Genomic DNA, 15,820 nt, shown 5'->3' with positions numbered 1-15,820 from the left:
CCCCGCCCACCGCCTCGCCCCGCCCACCTCGCCGCCGACCGCCTGATTCCCCGGCGTGCGCTCGGCCTGCCCGGGGCCCTGGAGTCTGCTGACTGCCAGGAGGGGAGGCCCGTGGGCGGGGGATCCCGGAGGCGCCGCCCGCGGTCGCCTCAGCAGTTCCGAGTTAGGGCGGCCTGGCGACCCCGCGACCCCGCGACGGGAAGAGGAACAGGAACCAGAGCGCCGAAGGGCCCACGCGCCGGAGCCAGGCGGTCAGCGGGCGGGAGGCCGGGCCGGGCGGTGCCCGAGGGGCGCGGGCGGCGGCGGGACCCCGGCACACGGCGCTGACTGCCGCAGCCGCCCCGCGCCCGCCCTTCTGTCCAGTGAGCCGGCACCGCCTGAGCACGTGGCAGTGCGTTTTGTCCAAGCGTCAAGTCAAGGGCCCCCTCGGGCAGGTCCCCCCCACCCCCCTTTTTTATTTCCAGAAAGGAGTTAGTTGGCCGAATCCTCCGTTGCCTTTTTCCTGAGTCTGCCTTTCTTGCCGACTGGACCGCCACTGCGGCTCCCTCACTTGTGTCGACAGGCGCCCTGTGTGCCCTTTACAAAATAGGTGCCCCCAGCCCTGGCCGGGTGGCGCAGTAGGCGGAAGCGTTGGCCCTTGCATCAGAAAGGTTTCGGGTTCGATTCCCGGTCAGGGCACATACCCGGGTTTAGGGTTTGGTCCTTAGGCCAGTGAGTTCTGGAGGCGGCCCATGGTGTTTCTCACATTGGTGTTTTTCTCTCTCCTTACCCCTCCCTCCCACTCTGCCTGAAAATTAATGGAAAAATATCCTCTGGTGAGGATTTAGAAGAAAAAGAAAAGAAACAATCCCTGGGAGTCAGTCTAGGCATGTTTTGCATTGTTTTGTTTTAATCTGTGCCCATGATTCAAATGCATACTTAATAGGTTTGAAAAAACAACTCCCCTTTTTCCAAGCCAAATTTAAGGCAGTTCCTTGGGAGGGCCACATGATTTCATCCTTTCCATATGCTATTTCTTCAACTTCGAACACCCTTCTCTTTTAAAAAAATTTTTTTTTCCTTTATTGATTTTAGAGAGAGAGGAAGTGAGAGGGAGAGAGAGATAGAAACATCGATGAGAGAGAATATCAATTGGCTGCCGGCTGGGGATCAGGCCCACAACCTGGGCATGTGTCCTGGTGGGGAATCGAACCAGTGACCTCTTGGTGCATGAGTCAGCATTCAACCACTGAGCCACACCACCCTTCTCTTTATATACTTATTTAACTGTTAACTTGTTCAAGACCCTTCAAGCTCAAACATAATCTTCCTTGAATTCCCATTTCTTCACCAAGTAAAATTAATTGCTTTTTTAGCATTTTGTTCATATAGAAGAAGCCCTCTCATAGATGCAGTCTGGACCCATAGCCAAGCAGTACATGGGAAAAAAAATGGATTTTAAACATTGAAATGTACACTAGAATTTATAACGATAAACTTGCTGGTATATAAATTATATCTAAATAAATCTGTTTAAAAGAAAAGTCAGTTAAACCAGAGTCATGAAAAAGTATAACATAAATACCTTAAATATTTTGTTTTAGTCAAAAACAGCTGTTTGCTTGTCACTAGATTGAGAAAGTCCAAGGCCTTTTCTTTGCACATGGCCTGCTGATTAAAGTTCTGCCTTGTATCTCTTGCATAAGCCATACCTCTAAACCACCCCCAAATTTTCTTCCTTTAAGAGGAAAATAACTTACAGACACTTGTGAAGCTGAATATAGATCTTTTAAAAATCTTTAAGTTATCTAATATTCAAACAACTCACCTTTATTGGGTCTTTCCAAAATATTAAACATAGATTTTTAAAGAAATAACAAACTTTATTTCCACACTATTTCATTGGTTTATATAACATTTAGTTAAATTGTGAAAGCACAGTAACAAGTACAACTGACATAAACAGGTTCAGAAACAAACACCAGTAATTTGTCAGTGTACAGATCAGCTAGTAGGAGCAGAAATGGGCAGACTCACTAGAAAGAAGCTTCCTAATCATTCAGCATGATAGGGAAATTAATTGGTTAGAGATGAAATGTTATTAGACTTAGAATCTACTGTACCTCCTAGATTTTAAACATTTGACTCTGTACCTATCTCCTGCATAGAAATTTAGAACATTCTGATGGCAGAGATAGTGCTTAGCTGCTAAGGGGAACTTTTAGGGAAATTCCCAGACATTCTCATATTACCATGTAAATCTTCTCGTGAAAACAAGTGGAAGTTAAAAAGTCTAAACAGCTGTTTTTAAGTCATTTACATTAAGGTTTATGGGTACTTCCAGAAAAGGGCATATAACATGCAAATTTTTTTGTTACAAACTCTGTTACTTTCCTCAGGTTGCCATAACAAATTACCAGAAATTGGATAGCTCAAAATGACAAAAATGTATTCTCTCATAGTTATGGAGGCAGAAGTCTCAAATCAAGTTGCCAGGACTATGCTCCCTTCAAAGGTTTCTGTGCCTCTTCCAGCTTCTGGTGACTCCATGACTTGGCTCTATGGCTTCATCCTTACATGGTCTACTTTCCTGTGTGTCTGAGTCTCAAATCTCCGTCTTTCTCTAATAAGAAGACCCGTGTGGAAATAAAGGCCATATGAGAACAAAAGCTACTAATTCAGAGCTTGCTAGAGCAAAGGAGTCAGCCACCACTGCTTATGCTTTGGCAGAGACTCAAAGGCAGGCAGAGGAGTGGGAAAGCTCTGGTGGAAAGGGGGAGATCTTCAGGTGTGCCCCGATTGGAGGCTGTAGGTGGGCCCACTAGAAGCAGGACGTCCTATGTGATTGACTAAGGGTGCATATTTGTTTTTCCCTGGTTGGTCCCGAGGTAGAAGTAAGGACAAAAATTAAGGGAGTTGTCAGTTATTAATCAAGCATTGGTCATTTTGGGCCAACTGTTAACAGGAGTTATTATTGTTTGGTTTTCTCAATTGTTATTCGAGTTAGAGTTCTGACTTCCTATGAATCTAATTTACAGATTAACAGCCTGGCTTCTTGGTTACTCAGTGTAGAAAAATAGGTGGGTGGTGGTGGTTTCCTGGGTCAGAGTTCTATTTTTATATATGGTCTGGTCACTGCATATTCAGTCTCTCAACTGTCATTGAATTTGGGGTCCACTCTAAATTCAGGATAATCTTATCTTGAGATCCTTAATTTACTCTGCAAATACTCTTTTCCAAATAAGATAACATTCACAGTTTCTGGGAGTTTGGACATGGACATATTTTGGGGGGCAACCTTGACCCCATTACAAACGACTCTTGTTTTTGAAATCATATTTACTTAGTTAAAAATGACCTTTCCCCTACTGTCCTGAATGAGACAAGCAGGTAGGTTAAGAGAACATTTCGCCAAAATCCTATAATTTTCCAAATAGTTGCCTGGATATCTTTTTTTTTTTTTTAATCCTCATCCGAGGACATTTTTCCATTTTTTGTACAGACAGAGTGGGAGGGAGAGAGAGGAAGAGAGAGAGAGGGAAACATCGATGTGAAAGGGACACATCGAGTGGCTGCCACCCGCATGACCAACCAGGGCCGGGGACAAACTGCAATCGAGGTACATGCCCTTAGCGGGAACCGAACCCGGACCTCTCCGGACCGCAGGTGGACGCTCTAACCGCTGAGCCAAACTGGCCAGGGCTGCCTGGATATCTTTTAAGGCTTGGATTCAATCTGCACACCAGTCCTTATATGTCTGCATCCCAAAAGAAGATGTTTTGGTAGTCCAGTATTATCTGTACATTCAGAGAAATCCCACCTTTGATAAAAAGTTATAAGCAACATGGGTAATGTATAAATATTGTCTGTGATAGGAAATTAAGGAATATTACAAATCCTTTGGTTTCTTTCTGTTTACAGCACTCTGAAATTTTAATCTCATTTCCTAGCCAACGAAGAGAATAATCCCATTTCAGCAGATTCTAAGACATTGATATATACCAGGTATGCAATTTTAAAAAAATGATTTAGTTAATCACTTCCCTTTGGATGACTCTGATGATGTTATAACTTCTTGAAAACATGTGGTTGAAAAGACTTAGTCTTTTTTTCTTGAAGTATATATTATTGATTATTACTCACTTGTGTGGTATGTCACATTTTCCCCATTTTGCCTCTGATTTATTTGTTGAAATTGAGCCATGCCGATCTTATTTTATCATGCTTATTATAAATATGGACCACACTAATAAATTCCCTTGATACCAGGAAAAACTTTTATGTCATCTTTCCCCAAGTTTTCTTAGCTTACCTAGTCAAACAGCTTTAATATTAAACTCTCCTTCCCACTTAGGAAACAAAACAAAAACAATTTTATACTTATGTGAAAATTATCTACATAATTTTTCTTTCCTGTTTTTTAATAAAATATCTACTCTGAAGTGGGTGGAATGAAATTATGACCTTAACTACTTAAACTACCTGATAGGTTCACACACCAGCTTTTCCCATTCAAAATGGAAAATGGTGCTTATGTGACATGGGTGCACACATGCAGTTGCCTCCTCTTAATTCTTCTAAGCCAAAGCTCTCTAAAGCTTCAGTGGAGTTTGACAGACTTGCTCATTAACTTGGAGGGAGGTAGCAGATGATGAGTTTCCAAAAGCTGGAGCAATGACCTTTTTAAAAGCTCCTCCCAAGGACCAAGTACAGGGGCTTGTCCATGAATTCAAAAAGAGATCATGTACAAATCATGCTTATCATAGTGCTTTGTTACATTTTAAGTACCTAGTAAATGCTAATTTGGGTCCTAATTGCTTCAAATTCCATCCTTCCTGCTTTTTGATATGTGACCTTTGGCATATTGCCTAATGTCTCCAAGTTGTGGTTTTCTCATCTACAAAATATAGGTAAAAATAAAATCTTGCTTGTGGGATTGCTCTGAGGGGGTGAAAAAGATAATCCATGTAAAAGCACTTAACAGAGTGCTGGTTACTTAGTAAGCAATAAATATTGATTATTGTTAATATAGAAGAATGGTTGTTTATTATAGTATTTCCATTGCATTGTTTTCTGTAAAGCTTTTTTAGTTGAAAGTGTGTGTGATTTTAATTTTGTTTTATATTTAATGTTTGGCTGTTTACTATCAAATACTTTAAGTATTGTGGGTTTGTTTGTTTGTTTTACAATCAGTTACTTAATTCATCTTTATATTCCCTATGATTCCTGGCATATAATATGCATCCACATATGTGGTTTGAATAAAAGAGTAATTATACCATCTAGTTAGTCTCTAAGCTCTTGTTTTAATTTATTTATACAGTTATAATGAATTATCAATAGATGGCAGTAGTTTATCTTCATTTTTATATGTTTGTCTATTCTGCAACAGAAATCCAGAAAAAAACTAAAATTTTCCCAATTTTAAAGCAGACAATTATTCATAAATAGTTGGTTTAAATAAATATCAGCCAAAGAGTTCTTCAGTTTATGTTTCCTTAGAAATATAGATCAAGAAGTACCAGTTACTTTATTTTTTATTGTATGAATCTAATTTTTTAGGTTTGTTTATCAGATACTTTATAGAACCCCAAAATGAGTAAGACTTTGTATTTGCCTTTCTGGAGCTTACAGTCCAATGGAGAAAAACAGTATAAAATAATAGAAAGAATAAGAAATAAAAATATGTTGAGCAGTAGCAATTTTCTAAATGCTTTACATGTATTATTTCATTTAGTCTTCATAATAATTGTATCAAGGCAAGTACTCCTGTTGTTCCTATATACAGATAAGGGATCAGAGGCCAGGGTTATATTTTACCTAATAAACTAGTAAGTGGCACAACCTGTATTCAAATCTAGCTCTATCTTACCCTGGGAACTGTACTGTTAAAAATCACGATATAATAAATATATAGAAACAATTGTATGAGAGAGAGAGAAATCACATCTACCCAGCAAGATCAAGAAAGACTTCTTAAAAAAAATACCATCCAAGAGAGAGTTAAAGGATTGCTTGCAAAGTTGACACGATCAGAACAGGGTTTTAGGGGTATTATCAGTAGAACTGAACTGGAGTGGTGATAGAGTACAATTAGATACTTACTATGTTCCAGGCTCTAGTCTGGGTCTCTGTGCTCATGGAGCTTATATTAGTAAAAGAAAGTAGAAAAGAAATAAATGTATACAATGTCAGTGGTGATAAATGCTATTAAGAAAAAACAAGCCCAGCTAGTGTGGCTTATTTGGTTGAGTGTTGTCCCATGCACCAACAGGTCATCAGTTTGATTCCCAGTCAGGGCACACACCAGGGTTGCAGATTAGATCCCCAGTAGGGGGCATGCAGGAGGTAGCCTATCCATGTTTCTCTCTCATTCATGTTTCAGTCTCTCCTTCTCCCTTCCTCTCTCTCTTTGAAATCAACAAAAACATTTTTTTTTTTTAATGAGGGGGAAAAATTAAGAGGCAGAGTAAGGAAATGGAGGATGAAGGAGGGAAGGTCATGTTTTAGAGAGGGTTATCAAGGAAAGCTTCTCTACTAAGATAGTGTTTGGAAGTGGGAAGGAGTGGTTGGATTCCAATATAATTTAAAGGTGGAACTAATGAGTTAAAAAAAAAATTACATGCAGCTTGTAAGAGAAAGAAAAGAGTCAAGATTCTGGCTCATACTTTGGGTAAAACAATTTGGGCAATATTTGTGGGCCACATACTTGGGGAGGATTTCCCAAAAGGCCTATGAAACATCAACAATGAGCCCTTGTTTATGATTATCTTAAGTAAGCCTGGTTTAGTTGCCCTGGTCTCTGTGTCCTTCTAGAGACCTCCCTGGTAATGCCTCTAGGGTTTTGGGCCTGAACAAGAAAAATGAACTTATAATTTACTGCAATGGAGAAGACTGTGAAGAAGCAGGTTTTGTGGTGGTAATGGATAGAGCCAGTGGACAGAGCCATCAGGAATTCAGTTTGGAACATATTAAGTTAAAATGCCCATGAGAAATCCAGGAGGAGATATCAGTAGGCAATTTGGTATCTAGAACTTAAGAGTGATGTTCAGGTTAGAGATGTAAATTTGGGAGTTGTGAGCCTACAGATGGATTTTAAAGCCATGGAACTGGATAGCATCACCTGCAGAGTGAGTACATGGAAAAGAAGAAGCCTAAGAACTGAGCACTCAGACACTCTGAGAAAGATGAGAAACCAGCAAAGGGAAGCAAAAGTATGGTGCCTCAAGAAGGAGAGCATGATCAGTTGTGTCGCATGATGCAGATAGGTCAAGAAAGATAAGGACTGAACTTGTCCACTAAATGTGGCAACATGGAAGTCATAGGTACTTTGATAAGAACTTTTTTAAAAACTGGGGGTGAGGAGAACTCCAAAAATCTCTCATGAGGAAATCTGGCTATCTATTTTGGAATTCTATATATTTAGGGTTTGGATCACATTTTCATCTGACAGTTTTGAAAAGAGAATTATTCTAAAAAGCATAGTTGTCACCATTAAAAATGAAAGCATAAGACTGAATGACATTAGCGGAGATGGTATGTCTTTCCATTGGTGTAGACATACTTTGGGCGAGAAATAATTTCTCAGAAGTTTATGTTTGATTTTAGCTAATGAGGGGGGAGAAGTGAAACCTGTCAGGAATATCAGTCAACCGATTTGTGATAGTTATGCACCCTATGACCCATTTTCATTATGTATAATACATACTTGGTGTATTTGGAAGCAAGTAATCTTCAGGGTAGGTGCAAATTATAATCATGAAGGGAAGTCAGAGGTCAGCCAAATGTCCAGCCTGAGGAGTCCGTAGTGATGGCCAAGAGGTGAAACAAGGAATAAAGTGCTAAAAAAAATTAGGAAGTAAATCCAGGAAAAGGGTTTGCAAATTCACACTTTTTTTATTTTTTTAATTCCTCACCCAAGGATATTTTTCTATTTTATCATCGGGAAGAGTGAGAGGGAGGGAGAGAAAGAGAGAAACATTGATGTGATAGAGCCACACCTATTGGTTGTCTCCCTCACTACCCGACCAGGGCCAGGGACGAACTGCACCCAAGGTCTACACTCTTTTTAATGGCCATGGGGTGAGTTTTTATTGGACTTGGGAATGGAGACAAACTTGAGAGTTTGACTGACAGAGACTGCACAGTAACTTGATTAACTTATCTATTCTAATCTCTCCTTATATCTGTGTGGCTTTAGGTATTATCTCATGAGTAAGTGAGAATAGTAAAACACTTTATTATTTAAATTGGAAGATAAATTGAAAATATAAAGAAAGTGCTTTCCAGATGAGATCTGTATATATTCATGGTTTTCTAAATTACTACACCTTCACCCCGCCAGTGTGGCTCAGTGGTTGAGCATCGACCCATGCACCAAGAGGTCACCAGTTTGATTCCTGGTCAGTGCACATGCTCAGGATGTGGGCCTAATCCCCAGGGGTGGCATGCAGGAGGCAGCCAATTGATGTTCTCTCTCATTGATGTTTCTATCTTTCTATCTCCTTTCCTCTCTCTCTAAAAATCAATAAAGGAAAGATATTAAAATAAATAAACTACCACACCTTCTTGATTCCTTGAACATATTTGTTTACTTAGAATATTATGCAGCATGATTCTAGAGAGGTGAGTTATAGACAGTGAACCATACAGTAGTTGACCATCTAAAATAAAACTGAGTTTATGCCTGGCCAGTGTGGCTCAGTGGATTGAGCATCCTCCCATGGACTGAGAGGTCCCTGTTTGATTCCTGGTCAGGGCACATGCCACATGCCTGGGGTTGCAGGCTCAATCCCCAGTAGGGGGAATGCAGGAGGCAGCCGATGTTTTCTCTCTCACATTAATGTTCCTATCTCTCCCTTCCTCTCTCTCTCTAAAAAAAAAAAAAAAAAAAAAAATCAATGAAAACATTTTAAAAATAAAGTAAAATAAAACTGATTTTAGATATTTTTTTATTTTTCCCCATCAGCTTGCATTTTATTGCTACTTGAGAGTTTATAGTACTGTGGTTAGGCCCTTTCAAGTAGGCCTTCAAATGATTCTTACTGAAAGAATGAAAACTGTGTTTCACTTTTTGTTGTATTAGTGGAGTTACAATTTTTAGAAGAATAAAATAATCTGTTTTTTAATGGTATAGGACAGTGGTTAAGAGTATATATTTTGGATATAGTCATATTTTGCTTTTTCTGCCACCTACCAAGTCCCTGCCCTTTACAGAGTTATATGTACCAGCAGGGGAAAATCCCACACACTTAGCTTACATTCATCTGCTATTTTCCTGAAACAAGGGTTACTATGGTCTGTGTTCTATTCTTGAAGAACCCAGAAAAGATACTGTGAAGGCCCTGTTGATAACAGGACAGACACATAGGATAAAGAAGTTCTGTCTTATATCTCTCTGCAATCTCTTCCAAGTGAACTTGTCTTAGGCTGTAATGCCTCAAATATGTGCATGCTGGCATCTTGAGTCTGGTTGGCAGATACAGGCATATGGCTCTCCATAGAAAAGAGCAGCAATGGGGTTGTGGTTGTTACTAGGGCCATTCATTGGTAGTCTGATTCCATTCCACTTTGAGTATATAGTGGAAATCACATCCTTATTATCTAAACTTGGGTATGACCACGAATTGGCTTTAGCCAATGGAATGTAAATAGGGGGTATATGTGCCATTTCTGGACAGAAGACTTTGGGAGCATGACTTTCCATGTTTCCTTTCCTCTAGCATGTTGATTGTGGAAGTTTATATTAAAATGGAGCCTCCAACAGCCCGAGTTCCCTTAGATGGGAAGAACATCCCTGCCAACCTAATACTGGCATATAATATCATAAGAAATAAGCCTTCATTATTTTAAGCCAGTGAGATTTTGAGGTTATTTGCAGCATAACTTTGCCTATATTTTTATATTTGTTTTTAATTATAGTTGACATACAATATTATATTACTTTCAGGTGTGAACATAGAACGTTAAAGGTAAAGTGGTGAATGATTAATTATAGTGGGTTCAAGAAGAATGCGAGGAAAGGAAGTGGACAGCAAGCATCTTGGCTATAAAGAAGAACAAAGAAATAGCTGAAGGGCATTATAGGGTAAAGCAAGGGTGGTTATTACTGTTGTTGACTTTATGGTGGGCTGTTCAGGAATACCTTTGACTACGAAGGAAATTCTGTTGATGGAACATTTGAAGTAGTAATGTGCTTGAGTAGAAGAGAAAGGAGTACAAAAGTGAAGGACTGGCCTTAGATAGGGGCTAGGACGCTTTGTTCACTGCAAGTAAAGGCTAGGCTAGATCTGGGTGCAAGGTGCAGGAAGACCGGTAGATGGGGTGATTTTCTGATTCTTCTCTCTCAGTTAAATAAGTAGCTGGATTATCAACTAAAAGAAGAGGGAAGATATGGGAGGTTTCAAGACAGAGGAGAAGGAGTGAAATAAGTATCTGTGAAACTGGGTGAATCCTAATGGCCTAGCATCAATGGTCCCCTTGACACGAATAGTTTTGAAGTGAAAAGGAAACCACAGAATAGGTGTTTTTCTTTAGGTATTTCAGCTATGAGTGTAAGCAAAGCAACTGGTTGGGGTTTTTCCAGGGAAATAGGACAGTGAGAGCCCTGTAAGAGGAGCGAGGAGGAATGCTGAGGGATCTAAGCCAGGTGAGGAGAGAAGTGAAGACGTGACGAGCCGAGGGAGTGGGAAAATGTGGAAGAGTCAATGTGGTTGAACAGCTCTGATAGTAAAACACTAGGAGGGATGCGCTGAAAATGGACAGTAAGAGCTGGAATCTGAGATTATGAGTGAGGTGTAATTATAATCTGTTGATGGTTGGGGAGGATGGATGAGAGTTGACATCGAAGAACTAAGAGGTCAAGGTATTAGAAATACCATTGTATGGATGTTGAAATCCCAAAGAAATATAAGAGGAGTAGTAACTAGATATATAGTAAATTAGATGCTATAATCTAGGAGTAAGGAGCAGAGATCTGGAAGTCGACTGATAACAACAAGGAAGGGTAAAATTTACCTAATAGCCTGATGGCATTAACTTCAAAGAAACTAAGTGGTTTTAGGGAGAGTAGAGGATAATAGTTTGGCAGTAGTAATGGAGAACAGGAAAAATGCCTCACCTCCAGACTTAATGGCTTGAGGATGAGACAGCAGTATCTTTGAGGATTTCAGTTCTAACTGAAAAAAAAAAAAAGTGAAGGGAAAGTTCACTGAAGGGGTTGACTATGGAGCTGGCTGAAAGTTCCTGGGGTCACAATGGAATGATATAAAAGAATTGGGGAGTGGGTAACATAAAATTAGGGGGCTTGCTAAGCCTAATAAAGATGAGTCTTCATGATTAGGGATGACCTGGGGGCCTTAGCTTCTAGTGAGTGGTGTTAACAGGGATGTAAGCTATAGTGGAAATAATGCCCACAGTGTCTTAGGCAGATTGTGAAGATGACAGTATGATTTTGGGGAGAAACAGGGTACCCACCTAACTCTACCAACTCAGCTGTGTTGGTAGAGGGAGGAACTCTTTCCATCGTTCAAAGGAGAAAAATATCTACCCCTTTATCTTATCAGATACTCCTAGATATAGAAGAGATTAAAATACGATTTTAAAGCTGCATAGGGCTTACTCTGGCCAGGATAGCACTGGACAGGAGTGCTGTATTTCCTACATCCTATCCCCATGGCAGAAATTGCTAATCCAACTTGGCACCGTTTCTCCTTGACTTTGGCTATAGCTTTAGACTCCATTTCATCACAGTACTGCAGGTACCAGCTCCTAATCCATAGTAATTAATTAATTACCGAGTATGTCAGTTACTGCACTGACCATGTTATATAGATATTACTTCAGTTATTTACAACTGCTCTGTGAGGTTTTACAGGTGACCAGAAAAGTCAAGAAACTTGCTCAAGATCACAACAGCTGAAAAGCAGAAGAACCAATATTCAAATTCAGCTCTACTTCCTTCCAAAAATCCCTCACTTAACTATTGTAATTTAATTCTTGGAACTAATGATGAAATGTCATTGCTATTCCTATGAGGTATTTGGCAATTCATTTACATTCGGGATCACCAGAATATATGAAAAGAAAAACAAAACAAAACAAAACAAAGTGACAGATTATCAACATTGATATTTTGTAGGAGTAAAGAGGGTGAACCAAAAAGGGGGAAAGAAGAATGTCAGGCAACCAAGAAAGGAAGAGTGAAGGAGTTCTTGCAGACGGTAATGAAGAAATCTTAAATAATTAAAGGATAAGCAGCAACAAAAAAAATACACGATAGGATAATTGTGTTAAAATTTATAGAAAATTGAAGTATTGGGAAGCTATTAAATTTCTCCAGGAAGAAACGTATCCGGTGTTTAGAAAAGACATAACAACCTGAAAATGCAAGCCTGTAATGAAAATTCATCGACTATAATTGCTATATTGTTGCTTTGGCAGCAGTATAATTATAGTATGTGTGTTGGTGGCCTGGATAAAAACAATTGGGACAATCAAAATATTTATACTGTTCTGTAGAGAAACAGGTATAACATTGCAGTCGGCTCTTTTGAATTGTCTATTATTATAGCCTTTGATTTTTGGTTCTGTTTATAAGTCAGAAAGGGAAGATTGCCAACCCTACATTTATTTATGAAAAAAAATTTGATTTTTTATGATTTGGAGTAAAGAAACATGACTTGTTCGCATTCCCATTCTTATTGTGTGCATCATTCCTCTGTCTAGCTCTAGCTGAACGAGACACATCTTCGCTAACCGATGCTGTGGAACAAGTGGCAAAGCAGCAACAGTCACAAACATCAGAAAGAGAAAGAAACCAAAGAGTTCTGCTTCATTTGCAGGTAACCTGTTACTTGTTGTCTTCTAAATGAGTCTTTTTCTTCAAAACTGTATTACATGAGTAACAGGGAAGTTATTGAGGATATTTAATTTGGGGAGTCAATTTTAAACCCATATTTTTTATATTTACCTCTTTCTTAATTATTCTGTTATCCCTAAGTGAACTCTGAATAATCCAGTTTTGTGGAACATTGTATACACCCAGTATACACATGTTCAACAATGTCGTTGTATCTGTAGTATGAACATATAAATCCCAGTGTGTCACATAGAATTATTTTAAATTCACTTCTAGTTGATAGTTTTTCCTAAAATGCTGAATTTAAGGAAGGTTCAGTTTTAAGCCAGTGTTTTGAAAGCTATGACTTGTGAGTTACTGGTTGTCAGTGAACATTTCAAGAAAATAAGGAACATTTCTGTGGTTCTTATATTTTATATTTATAATTCTACAGGGAATCTGAAAGCCATGTTTGATATTTGCATAAAGCATAATTAGATAACTATACTCTGTTATTATAGCTAAGAAAGCAAAATGGAAACAGTACCTTTACTATGTGCTTTGTAAAGGTTTTTTCTACTTAATATATCATAGAAATGAAAAGAAGAGGTTTTAGGTTTGGCTCAGGGGTTAGAGTGTCAGTCTGCGAACCAAAGAGTTTTCAGTGTGATTGCAGCCAAGGCCATGTACCTCAGTTGTGGTCCCCAGCCCTGGTCGGGTCATGCGGAAGGCAACCAGTAATGTGTCTCTCTCATGTTGATGTTTCTCTCTCTCCAATGCCCCCCCCCCCCATCTGAAGATAAATGGAAAAATATCCTCAGGTGAGGACTGGAAAAAAAAAGAGAGAGATTTTAGAACTGAACTCCCTAGTTTGAAAGACAAGACTTGCTACTTTTAGCTCTGTCCTTCTGTTTTTTGTTTTTTTTTTTTCATTTTAAAATGAAAAAAAACCTGCCTATAAGGTTTTCATGATGATAAAATGAATTGATACTTGTAAATATTATGTAAGATATCCTTGCTGGGGACCTGGTGGACACTATAGAACCAGACTTTTTAAAAAATATATTTTTATTGATTTTTTTAGAGAGAGAGGAAGGGAGAGAGAGGGAGAAACATCAGCACGAGAGAGAAACAGTGATTGGCTGCTTCCTGCACACACACTGGGAACTGAGCCCACAACCTGGGCATGTGCCCTGACTGGGAATCGAATTGGGACCTCTCAGTCCATGGTACCACTTCAACCCACTGACCCACACTGGTCAGGCTAGGACCAGATTTTGATACTGGCTTTAGGTAGTATCAGTACATCAGAAGAAATATGATGATGACTATACTATCATGGTAATATGTATTATAAATATTTGCGTTTCATTCATCACTGTTAGAAAAGAATACATGATTACAATAGAATATAATACAAAAATAATAATGTCTTCAATTTTTATAAAGAAATTTCTGTAACACTTTTCAGTCTTCAGAGTTTCACAGATGTTATCTCATTTGTATTGAGGGCCTACTTTCTATTAAGCATTTTTCTATACATAGTCCACTTTTTAAGTTGCTCGTTATCTTTTGAAGAGGGAGACAAAGAAGTAACCAAATAATTACATGCAGGGAGGGCATCAGTGTCAACAGTAGAGGCATGAATACAGAATTAACACTGAAGGAGTGATCATGATCACAAAGACAGTTATGTCCAGTTGAGTTTTTTGTTTTCTTTTTTTTTATCCTCACTCAAGGTCCTTTAAGTTAAAGGACATTTATCTTCAGATAGAGCAAGAAGGAGAGAGGGAGGAAGAGAGAGAGAGAAACATCGATGTGAGAGAGAGACATTGAGTGGTTGCCACCCACACGACCCCACCAGGGCTGGGGACAAACTGCAACCGAGGTACGTGCCTTTAGCAGGAACAGAATCCAGGCCTCTCTGGTCCATCGGCCGACACTCTAACCACTGAACCAAATCAGCCAGGGTGGTTCAGTTGAGTTTTAAAGGACAGGTAGAGTTCACTTGAATGATTGGGTGTGTGGGACAGGTTTAAAGGTTAGAGGGTGAGGAGGACAGTATTCCAGACAAAAGAACCTGAGAAAATCCACAGAGACCTGAAATAACATTGGTACATTCACAGAACTGTAAGTAGTTCAGTGGTGGTATAGCAGAGTGTGTTTTGAGAAGTTGTGAGTGATGTATACCAAGGTATGAAACTTGGGCTTTACTTCAGGGGTGATGGGAAGGTTTTGATGGGCTTTAAGCAAGGGAACAAGTGATTAAATTGGTGTTTTAGAAGGAATATTCTAGATGTGTAAAAAACACTTGTCATAACACAACAGCTATTCATAATAAAAACTCTCAGCAAATCAGGAATAGATGAGAAGTTCCTCAATCTAACAAGGGCATCTGCATAAATCCTACAGCCAACCTAATGGTGAAAACTGAATGTTTTTCTCCTAAAATCAGCGTCAAGGCAAGGATATGCGCCCTTACCAACTCCTCTTCATCCTTTGGGACTGGTGATTCAAGCCACTGCAGTCATGCAGAAAGAGGAAGTAAAATGTATCCTGATTGGAAAGGAAGAAGGAAACTTTTTATTCACAAGCATGATTATCTTTATTTTTTTAATTATTTATTTATTTTTTATCCTCACCCGAGGATATTTTTCCATTTTTTGTACAGATAGAGTGGGAGGGAGAGAGAGGAAGGGAGAGAGAGAGAGAAACATCGACGTGAAGGGACACATCGAGTGGCTGCCACCCGCACGACCAACCAGGGCCGGGGACAAACTGCAACCAAAGTACGTGCCCTTAGCGGGAACCGAACCTGGGTCTCTCCGGACTGCAGGCTGATGCTCTAACCGCTGAGCCAAACTGGCCAGGGCCAAGCATGATTATCTTTAGAAAATCCTAAGGAATCTACTTTTTAAAAAACTGTTAGGACTAATAACTGAGTTTAGAAAATGTATAAGATATAAGATTAATTATGAAAGTCAGTGGTATTTCTAGATATTG

General features: G+C 39.3%; 1 protein-coding gene across 1 annotated transcript in view; it reads left to right on the top strand.

The window, feature by feature from the left end:
- The first annotated feature begins 220 nt into the window (after positions 1-220).
- CCDC122 (coiled-coil domain containing 122) overlaps positions 221-15,820 on the top strand; it is a 43,706-nt gene continuing 28,106 nt past the window's right edge. Inside the window, exons 1-4 of the mRNA XM_036250213.1 lie at positions 221-251; positions 3,901-3,984; positions 12,119-12,200; positions 12,706-12,821. Of these exons, the coding sequence (XP_036106106.1) occupies positions 12,155-12,200; positions 12,706-12,821 (162 nt within the window). The 5' untranslated portion in view covers positions 221-251; positions 3,901-3,984; positions 12,119-12,154. The remainder of the gene's footprint in view (positions 252-3,900; positions 3,985-12,118; positions 12,201-12,705; positions 12,822-15,820) is intronic.

This window comes from Molossus molossus, unplaced genomic scaffold, assembly GCF_014108415.1.
Source record: "Molossus molossus isolate mMolMol1 unplaced genomic scaffold, mMolMol1.p scaffold_m16_p_9, whole genome shotgun sequence".
Taxonomy (NCBI): Eukaryota; Metazoa; Chordata; class Mammalia; order Chiroptera; family Molossidae; genus Molossus; species Molossus molossus.
The sequence above is the reverse complement of the archived record's forward strand: the minus strand, read 5'-3'. Positions and strand labels throughout refer to the sequence as shown.